Raw genomic sequence first — 22,022 nt, forward strand, 5'->3', positions numbered from 1 at the left:
AAACTTTACCTAAGAACCCCTACCCACTCTTAGGGGTCCATATGTATATATCCCTTGATTCCCCTAATAAAGTATATGCACACAAGCTGTTTCACTGACTATCATCTAAGAGAGCTGTAACACTCCGCCCCCACCCCAATTCACTCCAGGACGGGGATCCTGGTGACCCACCCATTTCAGAATTTGCTTCATCCTTTCCTATACAGTGCGCATCAGGGCCCAGACACTCTAAGGGAAGACAGAGACCATGGAACCTGGCTCCACTCCATCCTTCCCTACTTGGTGTGCAGCAGTGCTGGACATCCCAAGGGAAGAAGGGAAAACCGAAGCCACAAGAATGTTGGAAGAAAGCACCTCATCGACCTGTAAGATAAAGGTGTGGGAAAGTACTTTCTAGACTGGACCCCATTTGCTGAGTAATTAAGTCAACAACTGACAAGTAGTATCTCATAAAACTCAAAGGCTTATCTACAGCAAAGGAAGCATACAATTATGTATAGAAGAAATAGACCAGCAACCTGGCTACTTTGGCAAGGGATCACATCCAAAGACCTTCTAGGTATATATGGTCTGGCCAGAATGTAGACATGCTGGATTATATAATGATCTGGCTAGAATGAAGATAAATCTTTAGTACACACCTTTAATCCCTAACGATGAAGGTAATGCCAGTTTGTAGAAGGAAGCAGTCATATTTGAACTGAGAAGGAGCCAGAAGATTAGAACATATTACCAAAGTTAGTATGAAGCCAAGTAGAGCAACTCACACAAAGCTGAGAGAAGCTGGATTGAGTCAGTATTCTTGGAAGATTAGATTGTATGGAGGCTAGAAGCATCTAGGCTTAGACCTAGGGATAGTTAGAAGAGAGAAAGAAACACTGTATTCGCATCGCACATCTTGGGTATGGCTCTCATCTCATCCCTCCATTAGAGAAAATAAAAGCAACAATTACAAGAAGCCCAAAAAGTGGGAGACATCTTTTCCAGCTATACACACTACAGAGGATTAGTATTCAGAATATATAAAGAACTCAAAACAGTAAGAAAAAAACAAAAACAAACAAAAAACAAAAAGAAAAAGAACAAACAACCCAATTAAAAAGTAGATTAAAGATCTTAACAGAGGTCTCAAAAGAAGAAATTAAAATGGCTAAGAAGCATCTCAAAAAGTATTCAACATCTTTAGCAACCTGGGAAATGCAAAGGATGGCAAAGGTGAAAACACCCAGCAATAAACGATGGTGAGGACTTGAGGACAGGAATCACCAATTCACTGTTGGTAGAATGCAGACTGGTGCACTCACCCTGGAAACCAGTTTGGAAAATTCTAAAAACAGAACAAAAAAACTAAGACAAAGACTGTTATATATGAATGAGCTACAGCATTTTTGACCCATGTTCAAAGGACTTCACATTGTATCACATAGATACTAGCTCAGCTGTAAAGAAATATAAAATATAACTTGTAGGTAAATAGTATACTGAGTAATCCAGACCCAGAAAGACATGCTCCATGTCCTCTCATATTTGCAGATTGCAACAAATCTTTAGATCTTTACAGCTTTAGATTATACAGCCTGAAGTAACTACGGAAACCGGGAGTAAAAAGGGACCATGGGGGGGGGGGGCTGGAGCCTTAAAAAGGGGAACTGTAGGACACTGTTGCTATAAAGAGGAGAGAGGCAAGGAGGAGGGACAAATAACACCAAGGATGTCAGAAAAAGCTACCAGGAATTATTCTATGCTTATTTAAAATCAATCTCTCTCTCTCTCTCTCAGGCCACTTACGGTGACAATGTTTCCCACTCCAAAACCAATTACTATCTAACAAAGAAAACAGTGCCAGATACTTAAAACCTACTTTTAAGTTGTTAGTTAGGAAAAACCAAGAGACTCTCCTCCTCAAAATAACATAGGCTATTGCCATTATATTTAGTGCCTTCCAGGAAAAGAAGGTACTTTTGTACTGCTAAAGACACAACATACTCTGGACCCAGGATTGGAGGACTCAATCCGGATCTGACCTGTAAGGCTCCTCCTTGATGACTACCTCAGTATTAGAAGGAGCTGTAAAAGCTGCCAAGTGAGAAAGCAAAGAAGTAGGTCTAGCTGGCTACTTGAAATGTCTACAAGTCACAACAATGACCAGCATAGCAAAACCATCCTAAAGGTACAATAGTGGCACTTACATCTTGGCATGACCCGACAGGCACTTCATTGAACTTAAGGTCTGCTTACTAGAGGGAATCCATGCTGAGTCCTGTAAACTCAGCCAACTACTTATGGATGGTGAGGCCAGGGAACCTTGAAAACCCACTATGACCATGGGTGCTAGACCCCCAATTACTATAACCCCTACAGTCTAAAGCTCGGGGAACATTGCATGAGATGGAGATATTGTAAGAGGCAGAGGCAGGCAGATCTTTAAGTTGGAGGCTAGCCTGGTCTACAGAGTTAGTGCCAGGACAAAAAAAAAAAAAAAAAGCCTGTGTTGTTTGTGTGTATGTACATGTGTACGTGACACATGCACGGTGGTCAGAGGACAATCAGTGTTGGTTTCTGTCTTCAGTCATGTATGGCCCAAGGATCAAGCGCATGTCATTAGGCTTGAGAAGAAGCGCCTTCACATAGTGAACATCTCACTGTCCTACAGTGTATGATTTTTGGTAAGAAAGTTTAAAATCAAACTTCACCAAGATAAAAAAGGTAGCTCTGTAAATTTCTAGGAACTAAACAAAATACAAATCTAAAATACCATTACAAACAAACAAAACAGAACTTGGAAACTTTGCATTTCTTGTGACTTGTCCCTGGTTTTATGAAACACATCTAGAGAAATGTAAACAAGAGGGAAAAAATGAAATTATCCAAAATTAAAACAACCCCCCAACAAAAGACACAACAACTTGAAATGTACCCACTTTTTCCTGTGTGAAGTACTGTAAAACAAAAAGCAAATAAAAAAATGGGGAAGGGAAAGGACCATCGGGGAGGCAGTGTGGGGTAACCGGATGACAAAATATCATATGCAGGTAGGAAATTCTCAAATACAAAATCTCTTTTAAAAGACCCAGATATACAACTACCACAAACACTCACTACTGTACTATAAAGTTCTTTCATGTCAATTCCACATCTTACTAATGTCAAATATTCAGAGACGTTCTATCACAAGTGACCTGTCTGTATGAAAGACAGAATACAGTCAGACTCTTTTGGGCAGTTAGTATACTTAATCAGGTCACATATATCCTTCATAACTACCGAGAAATGTAGGCTCTTATCACAATACAAGAGACTTTTCACCTGGTCTTTAACAATTAAAAGAAGTGAAACTTAAAATACTATGATTCTAAAATCTTTTATCTTCCAAACTTCAGAAAATTGTTAAAACATAACTGTTGCCTCTGCTTACCACTTCTTATAGAAGTAAAAACAAAAGGTCACTTATAAGCTGAATGGAAACATGAAAACATACCCGAATATGATAAAAGCTAAGAGGATATCATTTTTAAATGGGAGCACACTGAAATTATGTAAAAAAAGAAAATTAACAAAAATATAAAATCACATTTTATCGTAAAGAATACCACCAGGTGGATCTCTTTTGTTTATTTGAGACAGGGTCTCACTACTGGCCAGGATTAAATGGCCTGAAATTCATTATGTAGAGCAGGCTGGCTTTGAACTCAGAGATCCACTTGTACAGAGTACAAGAGTACAAGCCTACAGAGTATTGGGATAAAAGGCAACTGGCTTATTTTCTTAAAAATTTCATTAGGAATAAAAGCATAGTCATCTAAATGTAACCACTGTACACTACAAAAACAAACATGCATTTATATTATCTTTAAGCTTAGTGGCATAAAATGAACTGAATGGGGAATTTTACTTCAAGGTATATGCAACGCTAAGCTTTTGTTTTATGGCTCTCCATACAATGAGGTACACCACCACCTGTTTACCACATAACTGTTAAGCAAGTAATACAGTAAGTTCCTACCTGATCATCATCTTCCACAACCACTAGAGTTAACTTATTCTTCTTAAAATCCAATCTGGTTATCTTGGGCCTGTAATAATATAAGATCAACAGATTAGGGGAAATCTTCTCCATCAAGTACGTTTCTTCATCTTAATTCTCAACACTGGTAAGGAAAACACAGCCAGCCCCGCCTGTCAAAGTCTCTAAAGGAAAGGCAAACACATATTTCAAAAGCAACCAACTAACAAAATGATGCTCCCATCTATCAGATATTAAAATTATAAAGGAAATAAGAAATATAGTGTATTTTGCATACCCCTAATGTGGCATAATAAATTCTGTAACCCTAGGTAAAATGTTTCAAGATTAAACAACACAGGAATTAGTTATAGCAAAAAGTCATTATATGTATTTTTAAAGGGCATATAAGAAACTCTCACTGATTATGATTTCCAATACTGTTTTTACCCACTAACACCTGGAAATGAATTTGAGTTTAGGTGGAAAGTCTTGAAGTCAACAGTCTTGGCATATTACAAAACTTTAGCTCTTATCTATAACATATGCCAAAACTCTGACTTAGTTCTAACAAAAATGTAGTAATGTAAACAGCTTCCCAATTCTATGCTGTAGGGCTATGAAATCTGTACAATAACTCTAAGTATGGAAGATGGAAATTGGGAAAAAGGAGGAGCCAAGCTTGAAAAGTAGGAACAGAAGCACTCCCATCTCCTCCCTTCCCATGAAGGGAAGAGAGCCTATGGAAAACACTAAGAATGACAGAGCCACAGGAGGGCAGGTGGGGGGAGGGCGGGAATCGTGTAAGAAACATGTCGTAAGTATACAACACGAGGTAAGAATACTAAGACATGCACTGACACACGTTGAAACTAATGGGCTACAGACCTAGAGTACTTAAGTTTGCCTCTGGGGAGAGAGGTTACAGATGAGTAAGGGAAGAACAGGAAACAGTAGCCTCCTTCACTTGCAAACCTCTCAGCATTCGTTTCCACACCTTTTTATTCACTAATGATATAGATACATTGACTCATTAAAAACAAGACACTGCTTACCAGAAAAACAAGCCAATTTTGGTCTCTCCTTCAAAAACAAGGACTCCTGTTGGAGTCAGTCCCAAACTATAGTCATTGCCATCTCTAGCCTAATGTAAGGAGAGAAAATAAAGTGTTTGTACACATGAAGCAGGTTTCATATTTTCATACAAGTGGATCTTTTTTCACACTAAATAAAATATAATTATATACAGGCTAAAATTATAATCTAGATGTCTCTGACAAATAATCCGTTTCAGGTTATAAAGTGTCAATCTTTACTTTTTAGTAAAGTCTCCTCAATAGTGAGCATTGGTGGTATCACAAATAATAAAAATAAAAAGTAACCTAATTTTTTTTCTCAATGTAAAAATCACATTTATACAAGGATTTTAGATAATTCTGGGAACTTTAGTTTTCTCTTGTTTCATGATCAATCTTTCTTTAGACTCCAGTCTTTTGTTTTGTTCTGATGTTTGTTTTTGTAAGTTAGGGTCTCTACACAGGCTGGCCTTGAACTCAAAAGAAATCCATTTGCCTCTGCCTCCTGAATGCCCAGATTAAAGGTTTGTGCTACCAATCCCAGGTGATTCTAGTCTCTCGATATCTAATTTCAACCATTTTCCTTACTACACATCCAAAATACTCAGAGGTATTCTATAGAAACTCTATGCCTGCCCAAATACCGTAGCATTCACATTCTATGCCTTTAATCCTAAAATGGATTTTTAAAAAATGATTTAATTTTGTTATTGTTAAATTATATGTATATACACATTGGGTACAAGTGTCTACTGAGTCCAGAAGAGAGGTGTCAGATCCCCTGGAGCTGGAAGTACAGGCATTTATGTGGATCTCAACACAGGTGCTGAGAACTGAACTCAGGACTTCTACAAGAACAGCACATGCTTGCTCATATCTGCTGAACCATCCTGCTAGCTCCAGAATAAAATTTTAAAACAGGTACCACAACACAAGGCTTACCTTGACCACGTGCATATCAACACCATACATTTCTAGCCATTTGGCTTTATTCAGGTAATTGGTTTCTGCTTGTGCTGGTGTCTGACCTCTGAAAATTTAAATATAGTAATTATAAGATCATAAACAAGAGCGGAAAAAAAATGAACAATGATGTTGGTGATATTTAAAATGTGATGAAATAACGAGCTACCTGTATTCCTTCCATTTCTCAAAAATAGCCAGTTCCATCTCTTCAGTCTGGATGGGCACAAACCTGAACTCAGAGACCAGTTCAGGACTATGTTCAGCAAGATCATAGTCGCCAAGTTCAGCTACAAATACAAGTTAACACAGTTATGTCATGTTAGTGACACCAAGAAAATGCTTTAAAAAACATTTTGTAAACAAAGATTAAGATCAGTAAAGCTCCTTCTTAAGCTACCAGCTATTCATAATGCCTAGACCATTCCGCTCTAATAAATCTAATTTAGACTTGAATTGGTCTGTACACGTATGCAGTGTGGTTTGAGACGAACCCCTACAGGCTCAGGAATGCTTGGTCCAAAGCTGGTAGAACTGTTTGGGAGAGATTCAGAGGCAACTTGTTGGAGAAAGTGTGTTAATGAACCGCCTTAGGTCTAAAACTTCCATGCCACTCCCAGTTAGCTCTCTCTCTGCCTCATACTTGCAGATGTGCACTCAGTTCCTGTTAGTGACATGCTTACTTGCCTGGTGGCATGCTCCCTGCTATAATGGTCATAGACTCTTACATCTGGAACTGAGTGCCAAATTAAATGCTCTCTTTTTTAAGATGCTTTGGTCATGGTACTTTGTCATGGCAATAACAAAGTAAGACAATATAAATCACATTTGTTGTTGGTGACTTTTAAATATACATTTCTAATTTATTATTAATATATTGACATATATTAATGCTTAGCTTTTGAAAATAAATTTCTGTATTTCCATAGAGAAAAAACTTTGACTTTTAATTCATGTTTTAAAGATTTATTTACTTATTTAATGTATATAATTGCTCTATCTGCATGTATACCTACATGCCAGAAGAGGGCATCAGGTCCTAGGGTAGATGGTTGTGAGCTACCATGTGGTTGCTAGAAATTTAACCACTGAACCATCTCTCCAGCCCAACCTTAATTCTTAAAAGACAATCACCTGAATACCTAATTAAAAAAAATAAATTAAAAAAAAAAAGACAGTCACCTGCTATCAAAACAAAAAAACCCACCACCCAAGATGCATGCTGTAATCCTTTTCTATAATTCTCTGTGAGGTATATACACTGGAGTATATACACTGGTATATACACTGGAGGTATATACACTGGAGTGTTTGAAGACACAAACCTACGTCTGTGCATGCAGAGTCCACAACAGGATGTCAGGTGTTTCCTCCTACTGCTTTCTGGCTTATGGTCTAAGTCCAGTTTGGATGGCCATCAGGTTCTTGGATCTGCCTGTCTCAGCTCCAAAATTCTAGGAGACTTTGGCAGATATTGATATGGGGCCACATACTGGTATCTTTCTACCCACAGATTAAGAACCCTCACTAAGTGATCTATCAATCCCACATAAACCTTATTTGTATGCATGTACTTTAGCTGTCAAGGGGGGCAAAAAGACACAAGTACCGCTTTTAAATTTATGTCTCCCCTTCATTATGGAGATAGAAAGCACGTTTTAATTTGGAGACAGATTTCAATAATGAAAAAAGCCAAATTAGATAAAAATTCTTATCACCAGGAAAATATGCTTTAATAATAGATATCCAAAATAAGTGAAAACATTAGGTCTGATAAAACACACAAATGTAGTTTTATAATCTACACAGTGACAAACACTACTGATCTTAGAATGATGAGAATGTACAACTACTAAGGCAAAAACATAGTTGTGAGCATCATTAACTCTAATTACAATATCATTCATTTTATACACACACACACACACACACACACACACACACACACACACACACACGAGAACTGTTTCCTAGACTCAAATTATAGTTTTCCTTTAAAATGTCAACTTTTAAGAGAAAATCCCCAAGTTTAGCAAGAAGCAATTTAAACATTTGGCTAAGTTTTCCACTAACCTCATTTACTAAGGAATACTTTAGAGTGACCAATTGGAGCTTTAAAATATGTACTGGCCCCATCTTGTCTAAGTATGTCCTGAGTCTCCATGAACTCATTTTTAAGAAGACTAAAGAAAGGATCATGTAGCAACCATGATCAACCATGCTAGTTTACTCTTCTGTTACTTATGGAAAAGCAATCAACCTAGGGTTCTATATTAACGTCTATTCAATTACCAGGAGGCAGGCTGCCAACTGTTTCATTGTACTACAGACGGATAAGGAGCAGGGGCTCCTCAGTGAGAAGCAGTGGCTGCTCTCTTGAGAACCTGGGCTTGATTTTCAACACCTACATGGCAGTTTACAACTGTCTGTAACTCTAGTTCTAGGGGATCAATGCCCTCATCTGCCATCCATGGACACCAGGCACACACATGGTGTACAGACATAATTGCAGACAGAATACCTATACCCTTAATGCAAAATAACTTTTAAAAAAAAGGAAGAAAAAATAAAAATAGCAAAGAATTGAGAGGGAAAGGCCTGAAGACAACAACTTTTAAAAGAAGTCCTTTAAAACCAAGCAGAATTCAAAAGCCCGACGCTGGTAGATTCACATAGAAACAGTGCTGTAGTTTCCCTAGGTTGTCACTGAATTTTTTTTCTTAAACAAGTATCACACAAAAGAATTATGTTTCAGCCTTAATCAAGCACAAGAATCACGTACCTTGCAGATTATAAGCTGCCAACTGAACTGCTGTATCAAAGGGACACTCTAACCTGAGATCAAAATATAAATTTTTCCGTCAATTTATAATCTCAATTTTAAGCTGAATAGCACCTCAAGCATTTGTTTTTACACAACTTTGAACTTATGTGTGTTCACTTGTGTGCAGTGCACTTGACCATGTGTGTGTATGTGGAGACCAAAGGGCCATATCAAGTATCTTCCTTTGTTTCTTTCCACATAACTCTGCTGGAGACAGTGCTTGGCACTGGACTTCGAGCTCACTGTTTTAGCTACAGTGCTGGCCAGCCAGTGAGCCCTTAGCACTGGGGCCACAGATGCCCACACTGCTCCTGGGTTTCATATGAGCAGATGGGATGAAACGCAGACTCTGTGCTTGCTGAGTCATCATCTCTCCAACCCTGAACTGAATTTGAATTTATTTTCTAAATTATTTTTCTACTACTCAAGAATTTTGCAGTTATGTACTAAATAATTTAATACTCACTTCCCACTGAGAATATCTTGTTTTAGCTGAAGAACAAATAAATACCTAAGAAAAATAAAAGGCACAAATTAGCTAAATAGAACAATTCACTCTAGGAAAAAAAAATTCTATAATTTTAACTTGAGAATACTTTTCTTTTTTTCAAACAGGATTTTGCTATGCAGCCCTAAATGGCTAGGAACTCAAGAGATCTTCCTGCCTCTGTCCCCCAGCTGCTAAGATTAAGGGTGTGCACAAACATACCCTGGGAAAATGTTCTATTTTGGTTTGGTTTTGCAAGTCAGGGTCTCTGTGTAGCCCTGGCTATCCTGGAGCTCACGCTGTAGACCAGACTGGCCTCCAACTCAGAGATCTGCTTGCCTCTGCCTTCTGGGTGCTGGGATTAAAGGCATGAGCCACTACTGCCTGGCTAAGAGAACATCCTTAATTACAGAATTTCACTGCAGAAAAATGTGTAAGGGGAAAAACAAAACAGGAAAAAGGAGGGAGGGAGTAAGCAAGTCTGAAGTAAGAGTCAGGACAGAGGGCTGAGTAGAGCAGAGCAACTTCAGAGAAAATGCCAGAAGGATGTCGGGGAAGTGGACCTGATAATCCTCATATACCTTCTATATGAGGGCTGTAAGGATAACAGCAGGGAATACAAAAGCAAATCCCTCAAAAGGTATTCTTAACAACTCAGCTTCTTCACCAAGAAGGAATACATATGCAATAAAGAGGCAGTGTAAAATAAAGAAAGGCATACATACTAACAGAAGACAGATTATAGTGAATGTCAATAAACCTAAGAATGAAATTGTTAACACGTTATCAATTCTGTTTAAAACCTTATCAACTGACTCACTGGCCACCCCCAACAAATGCATGAAAATCAGCACTTCATGTTTTACAACAAATAAAAGAATCAAACACTTTAATTATTTTTAATATTTTAAGACAAGGTCTCACACTGTAGCTTGGACTAGCCTGAAATTCACTTTGGGACTCAGATTAGCCTTGAATTCACAGTAATCCTCCTGCCCTAGTTTCCTGAGTGTTGGGATTATAGGCATGAGCTATGTGGCTGGAATGCAACATCTTAAAACATCTTGTTGTAGAATTAAAATTCGTCTGACACTTTTATTGATAAGGTTAGAGAATACTAAAATCGGTCTTCTCAAGGTCTTAGCACTCCTGACACACCTCTGAACACTCCTGACACACCTCTGTCTTACCGGGTTAGCTCCTCACGAAGATTATTTGGTTCCGAGGAATAAAACTTAACTCGAAGATGAAGACAATAGGGTGAACCAACTGCCATTAAAAAAAGAAAAGAGCTTTAATTTTTATTAATTTACTAGTAATCTTCAGTCAGACAGTTTGCTGAAAGTTACTAAGTATAAAAGGAAAGAACAGATTATTGTACCACTACTTCAAAGTACAACATAAGCTAACATTTGACAACAAAAGTTTTAAAGTATACCAAGCACAGCACAGCAATATCTCATTCGTCTGTCAAACATTAATTCTAACACTTCAGGGCCATCTTAGTGGAACAATCAAACAGCCTGGAAAACCGGCTGACTGTCCTTCTAGTGAGCACTGAGTATCGCCAACATGAAATAGCTCAAGGCCAAGCATCCCACACTTTCAAATCCAGTCCAGTGGACTCACTAACTGCTATGTTCCCAGCAGCTCTGCCCCAATATTTTACAAAGTTTATATTTTATAAAGTTTGTATTTCAAAAAGGCAGTTAACCTACCCTGAAATTCGACACTGCAGGGATAAGCCAGACTGTGGGAACCAGACACTGGTATTTTCTCAAGTTCTGCCAACTTAACTACATTTTATATGAATTATTATAATACATTATTATACATATATTATAATACATTATTCTTAAGACTTACTTTTAATTGTGTGTGGGGGGCAGGGGGGGGGCTGTGTGCATGTGCTGGACTCTAGCCAGGTAAGGTAGCTCATGCAGGTATCCACAGAGTACAGAAGAAAATGCTAGATCCCCTGGAGTTGGGAGTTAGAAGCAGTTGTGTGAGCCACTGCTGCAGGTGTGGGGAACTGAATGTGGGTCTTCAAGACCAGATTGTGTTCTTCACTGCCGAGCCATCTTCCCAGCACTGTTTCATTATTTTCTTTAAAAAGAAATACAAGTAAAGGCTGAAGCGATGGCTCACTGCTTAAGAGCAGTTGTTGCTCTTGCAAAGAACCTGGCTTTGATTGCTAGCACCTATTTGGTTCACAATCATCCATAACTCCTGTTTCCAGGAATCTTCTGAACAGCCAGGGCACTAGGCACACACATGGTTCACATGTATGCATGCAGACAGGGCACTCATATATCTAATAAAAATAAATTTAAGTAAAACTTTTAAAAAGACTAACAGGTCTTTGGTGTTTGCTGACTACACAAAGTCAGAGGAGATAGTAAATCTACCAAGTATCTCTTAGTAGCCCACTATGCCTGATCTGTATCATGAGTCTCCGGAAAGACAAAGGGAGAAAATTATTATAGCCTTAAGGTCTCGAAATGTTTCCTAGAGCCAGGTAGAATCCTCAACAAACAAACAAATAAACAATACCCCCGCCCCCATAAAAATATAAAACCCAAAACATTTCAACACAACTGGGTGGTGGTAACACACACCTTTAATCCCAGCATTCAGAGGTAGAGAGGTAGAGGCAGAGGCAGATGGATCTCTATTTTTGAGGCGAGTCTGGTTGAGACAGTCAGGGCTACAGAGAAACCCTGTCTTGGAAAACAAAAACAAAAACAAAAACAAAAAAAAAAACAAATGCAAAAACCAACAGCAAAAACCCCCCCAAAACAACCAATCAATCAAAAAACTTCAACACAAGTAATTACCTAAAGACAAGTTAAATATTTCATAAAAATTCAATCTAATTTGTAAGCTGCAAATGTTTCTTCTATAAACTCGAATTATAAGCCTCTTAACCTAGGTTAAGGTTAAACCCATATAAACCAGGCACTGAGTGGGTGTATATTACAATGAAAGTTTAGAAAGCAAGGCACAGCAGAATACACCAAAATTCCTAGCAATACTGAGGAGGCTAGAGAAGGCTTCTGAGCATGGGGCCAGCCTAGGCTACAACTTGAGTCTTGGCTGACATTTCCTCCCAAAAAGCAGATAGTAAAAACACGCATAGGAAACATAATTTTTGAAATGTCCTTATTACTAAAAATCAGTGTCTCTGATGTTTCATTTGCACTATTTTCAAATGATTTCCCAATACTTACTTTTTACTTGCTTTTTGATGCTTTTTGTACCATCCAACCAATGCTGTAAACAGAAAAACAAAAGTTGAGTACTTATCGGACTGGTAGGACTTTAACATTTAATGAAGAGCTATTGCTTACTGCAACTTTGTTGACAACCACAAAGCAATATTTCACAAAGGGACTGAATTTGAAAAAGGTGGCTCTTACAGTTTAGATTATACCCAGTTCCCAAATAAACAGCTCTCTTGAGATTGTTAATGAAAAGAAGGCTGTAGCTACAACTCAGCTATCACTACAAGCATGTACATAAATCAAATTTAGAAAAATATCAAGGCCTGGCCATTCCTTTATAAGATTCACAAGCAGACCCTAACACTGAGCTGCCAACTGATTTTCTGTTTTCTCAACTGCTTTCTGAACACTGCAAAACTGACCAACTATTTAGCACTCATTTAAAGAGCCAGAAGGGCTTCCCTCAAAATTATGACGTCTATCAAATGAAGCAGGCATTGTCCTGCTTCACAAATAAAAATGTTTCTACTTGAGAAGCAGAGTTCTGCTTTCAACAGTTATCAGCCTTTTAATTTCTATAGCCTCTTCACTGGGAAATGTTCACAACATAAACAAGCCTGAGTCAATCCCTAATGCGAGCACTGACAAAGCACTGCCAGCTCAGTTCTCATTACAGACCCCTCCCATTGGCCTCTTACAACAACAGGCAGAACTACCATACACAAGGGTGAGCTCTCCTTAGCATGCTTTCAATTCCAAGCACCAAAAGAAGGGAGGGCTCCTGTGCTAACTAGTCCACAGAGCCAAGGATACAGTTTCAACAATCCTGTTAAACAAAGAATAAATAAGGCCTCACTGTTACCAGGACTCTCCTTACTAATTATCTGTCTGGCTTCTTCTCTCTTTTCTATTCCAAAGTACGGAAACAAAACAGTTTCCAGCAGTGTGCACTTCTACCCTTTAATAAGATGCTCTTGTAAACATTTTAGGCAGCAACTGGACAATGCTTTCTGCCTTGGTTCTGGGGGAGATTGAACCCAGGGCATCAAACATCCTAGACAAGAGTCCTGCAGCTGAGTCACATGACAGTCCTATGTTAATGTTTCTTCTGGATTTCAAGTTGTGTATGCTACTTAGCCATTTTTCATTGAACAAATTTTTGGAGGGCCCACTTCTAAACATCTTTCAGCATGGAAAATATTCAATTGTACAAATCTTACTGACAGGCAGAAAAGTTTGATTTATTGAGAATGACTTCAACCCGGAACAGCAAATAGTGCTTTCATTTTGGCCCAGAACCCAATATTCAATTATTTTAGACTTGGGATAGCCTAATGCTATTACACCCTGAGCATGAAATAAAAACAGTTTCTGTGTCTAGAATGTTTGCTCTCTGAACCACTCAAGGCCCTCCAAAAATGTTTGGACCTTGTTCAAGTCTTATTCCTCTTACTGTAGTTGGGGGGGGGGGGTGGCAACAAAAAACAAACCCAAAACCCTATTCATGGCTGGTCATGTGGGTATTGTCTCAGGGAGCCCTGCTGTGCATGCACAAATGAGCACATCTCTCCAGGTAGGAATCTTTGTTAATAGACAGCAGCTAATGCCTCAAGAACTCATGTATAGGGCTGGAGAGATGGCTCAGAGGTTAAGAACACTGATTGCCCTTCCAGAGGTCCTGAGTTCAATTCCCAGCAATCACATGGTGGCTCACAACCATCTGAAAAGGGATCTGTTGTCCTTTTCTGGTGTGTCTGAAGACAGCTACAGTGTACTCACATACATAAAAATAAATAAATGGGGGGGGGGACACATCATGTCTAATTCAGAAATAAATGTACAAAGATTTTCCTGCAAGGAATTCCATAAGAAAAATCCAAGAGAACAATCTAATAACAGACTGGACAAAACATTTAAATATGACAGAAGCATAATATAGCAATTAAAAAATGAAAGCAAATAGTTAAAAGATCTAAAACAGATACTTGTATTTTCAGGGCATATAGGGAGGGATGCCTGAACCCCTGGGTCTATGTAGCCCTGGATGTCCTGGAATTCTGTAGACCAGGCTGGCCTTGAACTTCTGCCTTTTCCTTCTGAGATTAAAGATATGTGCCACCATGCCTGGCCACACAGCTGTATTCTAAAGGACATACTGTAAAGTATTACAAATTCTTTTATCAAAATGTACAAATGTATACACATTTACATTGAGCTAACAATAAAGTAGTAAATGAGATTACTGGTGAGGGGCTGGAGAGATGGCTCTGTGGTTAAGAGCACTAACTGCTGCTCTTCCAAAAGACCAGGATTCAACTCCCAAGCATCCATAAAGTGGCTCACAGCCTTATGCAATTCCAGTTTTAGAGGATATGACTTTCTCTTCTGGCCTTTAAAGGCACTGTGAACATGTGGTGCACAGACATCTACGCAGGTCATACACCAAAGAAAAATAAAACTGCAAAAAGTATTTTTAAAAAAGATTTATCTATGTGAGTACACTGTTGCTCTCTTCAGACACACCAGAAGAGGGCCTCAGATTCCTTTACAGATGGTTGTGAGGTACCATGTGGTTGCTGGGAACTGAACTCCGGACCTCTGGAAGAGCAGTCAGAGCTATTAACAGCTGAGCCATCTCTCCAGCCAACAAAAAGTATTTATATGCAGTTATCTCAGCAGTTGTGAGCACTTGCTTCTCTTTCAGAGACCCTGAGTTCAGTTCCCAGAACCCATGTCAGGTGGCTCACCTCTTAACTCCAGCTCTAGAGAGTCAATGAATGCTCTCTTCTGCCCCTGACTTCCCTATGTGTATCACATGTAGGCACACCCTTGAACACAAAGTATTAAAAACAAACATAAACCAAAAGACTATTTTCATGATTACATTTTTCTACTCTTACCAATGCCCTACCATTAAATACAAAATTATGCCAGTAAAGAAAGGATTGGAGATGTATACAAAACAGTAATTTCAGTGTTCGCTATGGATTCCTGTAGCTCCTCTCCAGTAAGACAAGTCAAACAAACACATTTAAAGAGCAACTTAGGAGCTGGGGGAGTCCTGGTCACCATTCTTATGAGGAAGGTCTGAGCTCATGTTTGCGGATTCTCAAGTCTGTTTTCTTTCATCTCCTCCGCATTCCATGGCCAGGGACTGGAAAGTTCAGAGCTCAGAGTCAGGCGCTGATGTACTTCCCTAGAACCAGGGGCTCTAAGAGTTATGTTTAAATTGCTAAGAAGATAAAGATGGAAAGCCTGCAGATACAGATTCTTGGGTGTAAAACTGAAACAGTTTATACCTTAAAAAGAAAAGAATTCCCTCCGACTTCCTATTTTTAAAGTTTAGTTGATACTAAAAACTAAAGATGTTAAAAATAATCTAGAAACTGTATTTCCTTTCACTCTAAGCAGCTGGTTATGGAAGAACAACTTACTCATGTATATTAAAAGACAATAATATATAATCACAAACATAACAGGCTTTTAACTAACCAAAGAATGACCTAACATCAACACACACACAAAGAAAACTGGGTTTGTAATCAAATAAAAACATTTCTGTTTAGTCTAGATGCTAAGAAACACTTCCTAAGTAACTGCTTTCCTTGGAATTAACAGTTTGTCATAAATCATTTCAAAAGACTTAGACCAGCCATTACAAAATATTTTCAAGGTATCTTTGGTAAAATTTGTAAAATGTCAAATTCATGGCTGAAATGTAGGTGACCTAAGTATGTAAATCATCTTTAAAAAACCCAATACGCTTATTCCTTTTGCATTTTTGTCTTGCATATATGGATGTGCACCACATGCATGCTTGTACCTACGGAGGCCAGGAGAGGATACTTATTTTCTATAAGGTGCTTTTCTAAGGTAATTCATCACAGCAACACTGGAGCTAGAGACATGGTTCAGGTGTTAGGTCAGGTTCCTGCTCATTCACAGTTCTTCAGTTCCCAGAACCTCCAGAAGGTAACCAGAGGAGCCCCAGGCATTATGCAGGCACTCATGTACATAAATTGAAAATAAAATCTTTTAAACATTAAGAAACCAGAGAGATCAATGACCTAATGGTACACCTCAAGGTCTTAAAAAAAAAAACCAAGAACAAGAAAGCCAAACCTAAACTCAATAAGAGCTGAGATTAATGAAACAGTAATCAAAAGAGCAATATAAAATACCAACATAACAAAGAGATGGCTCTTTAAAAGGATAAACAGTATTGGTGAACCACAGGGTAAACTACTATTACTACTAATTACAGGTTATATTTATAATACCTGAGACAGATTACAAGAAGTAGTACAGACGTCCACATGATTAAGAGGGACCATTATGAAAACTTATAAGTTAAAGAAAAAAAAAAGAATAAACTCCTAGACAAATGACCTACCAAAATTAAGCCAAGACACTGGACAAGAGTAATACTGAAAGGCTGGAGAGATGGCTCAGGTTAAGAGCACGAAGTACTCTTCCAGAGGTCCCATATTTAATTGCCAGCACTGCCATGACGGCCAAGATCTCTCTATAATTAGTTACAAAGGATCTAATGCCTCCTGGCCTTTGTAGGCAATGCACACATATAGTACACAAACCTATATTCAAGAAAAACAATTACAGATAGCAAATACAAATAAATCTTAAAAACCATATTTAAGATATGGTAATAAAAGTTCCCAACTAGGACAAAGGCCAGGGCCAGACACACTCACTGCTTACTCTACCTCTAAAAGTAACCAAATCAATGTTCTCTAGAGTACTACACATAATAGAAGGGGGGATGCTTCCCAGCTCTCTACTCTAAAGCCAGCATTGCCATGGTAATAAAACCAGGGAAGGATTCAACAGACAAAAGAACCAAAAACCCATGGAAGAGTTCCTTGATGAACATGGCTGCAAAACCTCTCCATACTTGCAACTTAGAATCTAACAACATGTTAAAGATCACTCTTGGGCCTGGGGAGATAGAGGGCTCAGTGGGTAGAGAAGCGCTTGCTATACAAATCTGATGATCTGCGGTTCCAATCCTGTATCCCAGATTAAAAAACCAAAACCAAACAACCCACAAAACACAATGCAGGGGTGTGCATCTGTAGTACTAGCACTTCTATGGGGAATTGGGTGGTGGGTGTGGGAGGAAAGAGAGTCGGCTGGAAACTCAAAAGTCAACTAGTCCTAAGTATGTCTGCAGTGGCAGAAACAAAAGAGATGCCACCTGACAAGGTGGAAGATAAAAGCCAACTCCCTAAATTGTCCTTTGAACTCTAAACATGCTCCAAGTCATGTGTATGACTATATACACACACATACCCCAAAGCCAAAAACTGTAAAATTAAAAGTTCCTGTAATGCAAAAGAAACAATCACCAGAGTTGAGAGACAGTCTATTCAATGAATGGTGGAAATCTTGCCAGCTATTCATCTCCAAGAGGATCAGTATCATAAAAGAGCAAAACACCTAAGAACACAGACTTCACAGTAAATGGGCAAATGAAATGAAAATGCACTTTTCAAATGAAAAGTACAGCTGGCCAGTAAGTAATTGAAAAGTCAACCTCCTTAGGCTCATTAGGAAAAGACAAATCAGAGCTACAATTGAGATCCTGTCTCAGCCCAGCCAAAATAGCTATTACCAAAGCAGGGGGAGGGGGCCCCTTCTACCTTGTTGTGGGAAAGTGAGCCAGTGAACCACTATGTAGCACTGCAATCTCATGTATTGTTAGTGGGGATGTAAAATGATGCCTCTGCTATAGGACAGTGGAGCATGCTACAAAAATTTCATCAGCTACCAGATTAATCCATTCCCTTTCTACGCACTGTTCGATGCATAACCTCGAGAACTGAAATTTGATGGTCAGGGCAGCATCCATAGCAGTCAAATCGAACCAAACAAAATGCACATCAATTACTGAATAAGCAGGTATAGTCATAAGTTATTCAGCCACAGGAAGGAATCAAATACTGAAAAAATGTATGTACAACAAACATTAACTTTGAAAGTACTCTGACAAGAAAGGTTGAAACTAGATGATCATTTATGTAAAAATTTCAAAATAAGTAGATCAATATGGACAGAAATATAGTGCTTGTTAAAGTATAGTGTTAGAGAGGGTTAATAAGAATCAAGTGGTAATATATCCAGGTTTTCTTTAAGGAATAATGGAGTGTTTTGAAATCAGTGATAATAGCTGCACAATTCTGAATGTGCTAAAAACAAATGGTAAAATCTAAAGCGGCAAATTTTATAGTATGAAAAATGTACCTTGATTTTTCAAAGTGGCCTCATTTTGACATAAAAACACTATGGTTCTCCTAGCTAAAACTGTTTTCCTCACACATGTCTTTGCTCTGTAGTCTTCCTTGTCAAGCTGTATCTCCAGAGGAGACAACTTCAAAGGAGTTAATGACCGTGCTACACAAAGTAAGATAAGTGGATACTACAGTTCATAAGCCCTACTTCCACTCCAATAAAATAGTCCAGGAATAATTCAGCGGCTTAAATATAGTCAGCATTTGCATAGTAGCAATGGAGTGACTCATCAGGTTTGCTTATACTTCCATAATTTTTTAGGTGTGTGGAAGCAACACACATTTAACAGAAATTGTTCTATTTTTTTTATCTTTTTCCAGACTACAAGTAGCATTATCTTTTGTGATAAGAGACAGTGGCAGTGGGTCACAGGTTCCAGGACTGCTTATCATGTGATGAACAACAAAGACTCTGTCATTAACTTCAGCGCCCAGCTATGACTGCTGAGGAAGCAATTAGAGATCTCTCAGAATGATATATTCAATAGATACATGCTTTTTTTTTTTTTTTTTAATGGAACACAGAACACAGGATTACCTTCTAAAATGAACCTACTTCAGCAGGTAACAACAAATCCACAAAGGGACAGCAAACAAAGTAACCAGCTTCTATCTTCAAAAATTTCAAAGTCATAAAAATAAAAACACTGCAGAACCACAATGCCTCAGATTAAAGGCAACTAAAGAGACACGACAACTAAGCAGAGCAGGATTCTGAAGTGGACCTTGGTGGCTATCGAGGGCATTCTAGAGACAACTCTGTTGGGCCAAAATAAAGATTAGATGGTGAGGATTTCTCAATTGCTGGGTTTGATGGTTATATAAAACCATAAACCATGCATGTTTACAAAAAGCATACATGAAAGAATTTAAGGATAATGGGACATCTTACCCCCTAGCCTTCAAATGGTATTTGTACCATTCTTATGACTGTTCTGTGGATATGAGATCTTTTTCAACTATGTGTATGCAACTATAAAATGACTGAATGAAATAAAGCCTTTAATAAGGTATATTAAGCCTTTAATCTTGGTATATTGGAGGCAAAGGCAGACAGCTCTCTCTGAATTCAAGGCCAACCTGGTCTACATAGAGAATTCCAAGTCAGCTAGGAATAAAAGGTGAGATGCTTTTGCTGTCTTAAAAAAATAGTATCAAACTATTATCTATACATACATACAGAAAAATAAAATTTAATTCATCTATTTATTAATTTTGGTTATCTCCATGATGACTCCATAATTCAGTAGGCACCATACACATGTTGGACTGCTTGAATTAAAATGTGGTACATTAATTTTAGATGCCACATGATTAAGACTAAACTATATTACATTAATACTTTGGATCCTTATATTTTGCTGCCCACTTTAGATTCTGGTATATCAATAAAGTATATATCACAAGGTCATTAGGTAACTTGGCTTATATTATGCTTTAGCAAAAAAAAAAAAAAAAAAAAAAAAAAACCCCAAAAAACAAAAACCAAACCAAACCAAACCAAAAAACCAAAAAAACTGCCCTTGATCTATCAAGCTTATTGTATATAGTAATAAGATGAACTGTTCACTCAATACCCATTTATTTTATCCTGGGACTAAATGTGGCTATGCAGCAAGTAACTGAAAGGGGTTCTTATACTTACTATGCTATAAAATCAAATGAGTTACAATTTAAGCTTTAAAGTATTTATCTAGAGTTAAGCATAATTTTTCTGTTTTTTGGAAAATCTGGATATATGTATATATGAAGAGATTTCCCATAGTCTCAGTGTTCTGGGGTGCATATATGCATATATGTATGTGCTCATGTGTATGCCAGTGAGCTTAATATCTTAATGTCCTTATTCTTTCTGCTTTCTCTGCCAATTATTATTATTATCATCACTTCTACCAAAGTGCTACAATAACTTGGGTTTTTTTTTGAGATTTTACTTATTTTTATGTATTGGTGTTTGCCTGAATGTATGTCCGTAAACCAAGTGTGTGCAGTGCTCAGAGAGGTCAGAAGAAGATGTTAAACTCTCTGGGACTGGAGTTATAGGCATGTGGGGACCAGGAACTGAACATGGGTCCACTGAAGAGCAGCCAGCCAGTGCTCTTAACTGCTGAGCACGTCTCCAGCCACTAGTAACTCTTCTGACTTCAGTCTATCTTACTCTAAATAATCCTATACAATTTTATCTACATAAAACTTTCTGAAACAAGAGCTAGAGAGTTAAGAGCACTGGATACTCCTGTGGAGGACCAGGGTTTGATTCCCAGCACTTACATGGTGACTCACAACCATCTGTAACTCCAGTTCCAGAGGATCAGATGCCATCTTCTGATTTCAGACATATGTGTAGAAAAACATGCCCCCAAAGTAAAAATAATATAATATTTAAATAACTTTCTGAAACAAAAAATAATCTGCTTGCAAAAGATCCAATTCCAATTATTAAAGAATAAATATTGCAACTATTACTTAACAATTTTTTTATTGGGGGGGGGGGGGCTGTTTCAAGACAGGGTTTCTCTGTGTAGCCCTGGCTGTTCTGGACCTCACTTTGTAGAGCAGGCTGGCCTCGAACTCAGAAATCCACCTGCCTCTGCTGGGATTAAAGGCGTGCGCCACAACACCCAGCTTACTTAACAATTTTGATAGTCAATTTTAAGGATAACTACTAATCCCTCTCAACCCTACCATCTATTTCTTTCAAGCACACCTCAGTGAAATCACAGTGTAGTACTCAGTTTGAATAGTTTCCAACTTCCTACTCTGTTACATACTCTGTTCGCTCATCTGAAAAGCATAAAAAGTTTTTACAGACCAAGAATCATAGATCTGAAAGAAACCTTAAGAGATGATTGCCTGCTGACTTTATAAGCGAGAAATTAACATTGAGTGTCTAAGAGCACATAAAACTCCAGTATTACCATCCTTTCTGTTACACAGTGGTTTATGATACCCTAGATAGATTTCCAAACCCCAGCTTTAAAAATGTCGCTTTCATAATTCAGATTAGGGACAGATTTGTTTGTAAAAAGGTATTTTAGGTGACTGTAAAGAAAGGAATAACAAAGTATAGTGGTACCCAACTATAATCCTAAGGTGTAGGTAAGATAAGAGTGCCAGCTCTAGCCCAGCCCAGGCTG

The 22,022-nt window shown here is 38.1% G+C and overlaps 1 protein-coding gene across 6 annotated transcripts in view; it reads right to left on the reverse strand.

Moving 5' to 3' along the window:
- Positions 1–22,022, reverse strand: part of Epb41l5 (erythrocyte membrane protein band 4.1 like 5) — a 104,065-nt gene that overhangs the window by 66,311 nt on the left and 15,732 nt on the right. For all 6 annotated transcript variants that reach the window (XM_006529399.4, XM_006529398.2, XM_006529397.2 and 3 more), the window contains exons 4-11: positions 12,584–12,626; positions 10,544–10,622; positions 9,333–9,377; positions 8,825–8,877; positions 6,212–6,332; positions 6,022–6,109; positions 5,059–5,147; positions 4,004–4,073 (exon numbers count right to left, since the gene is read on the reverse strand). In XM_006529399.4, coding sequence (XP_006529462.1) covers positions 4,004–4,073; positions 5,059–5,147; positions 6,022–6,109; positions 6,212–6,332; positions 8,825–8,877; positions 9,333–9,377; positions 10,544–10,622; positions 12,584–12,626 — 588 coding nt within the window. The remainder of the gene's footprint in view (positions 1–4,003; positions 4,074–5,058; positions 5,148–6,021; positions 6,110–6,211; positions 6,333–8,824; positions 8,878–9,332; positions 9,378–10,543; positions 10,623–12,583; positions 12,627–22,022) is intronic.

The sequence above is a fragment of the Mus musculus genome, chromosome 1 (assembly GCF_000001635.26).
Source record: "Mus musculus strain C57BL/6J chromosome 1, GRCm38.p6 C57BL/6J".
Taxonomy (NCBI): Eukaryota; Metazoa; Chordata; class Mammalia; order Rodentia; family Muridae; genus Mus; species Mus musculus.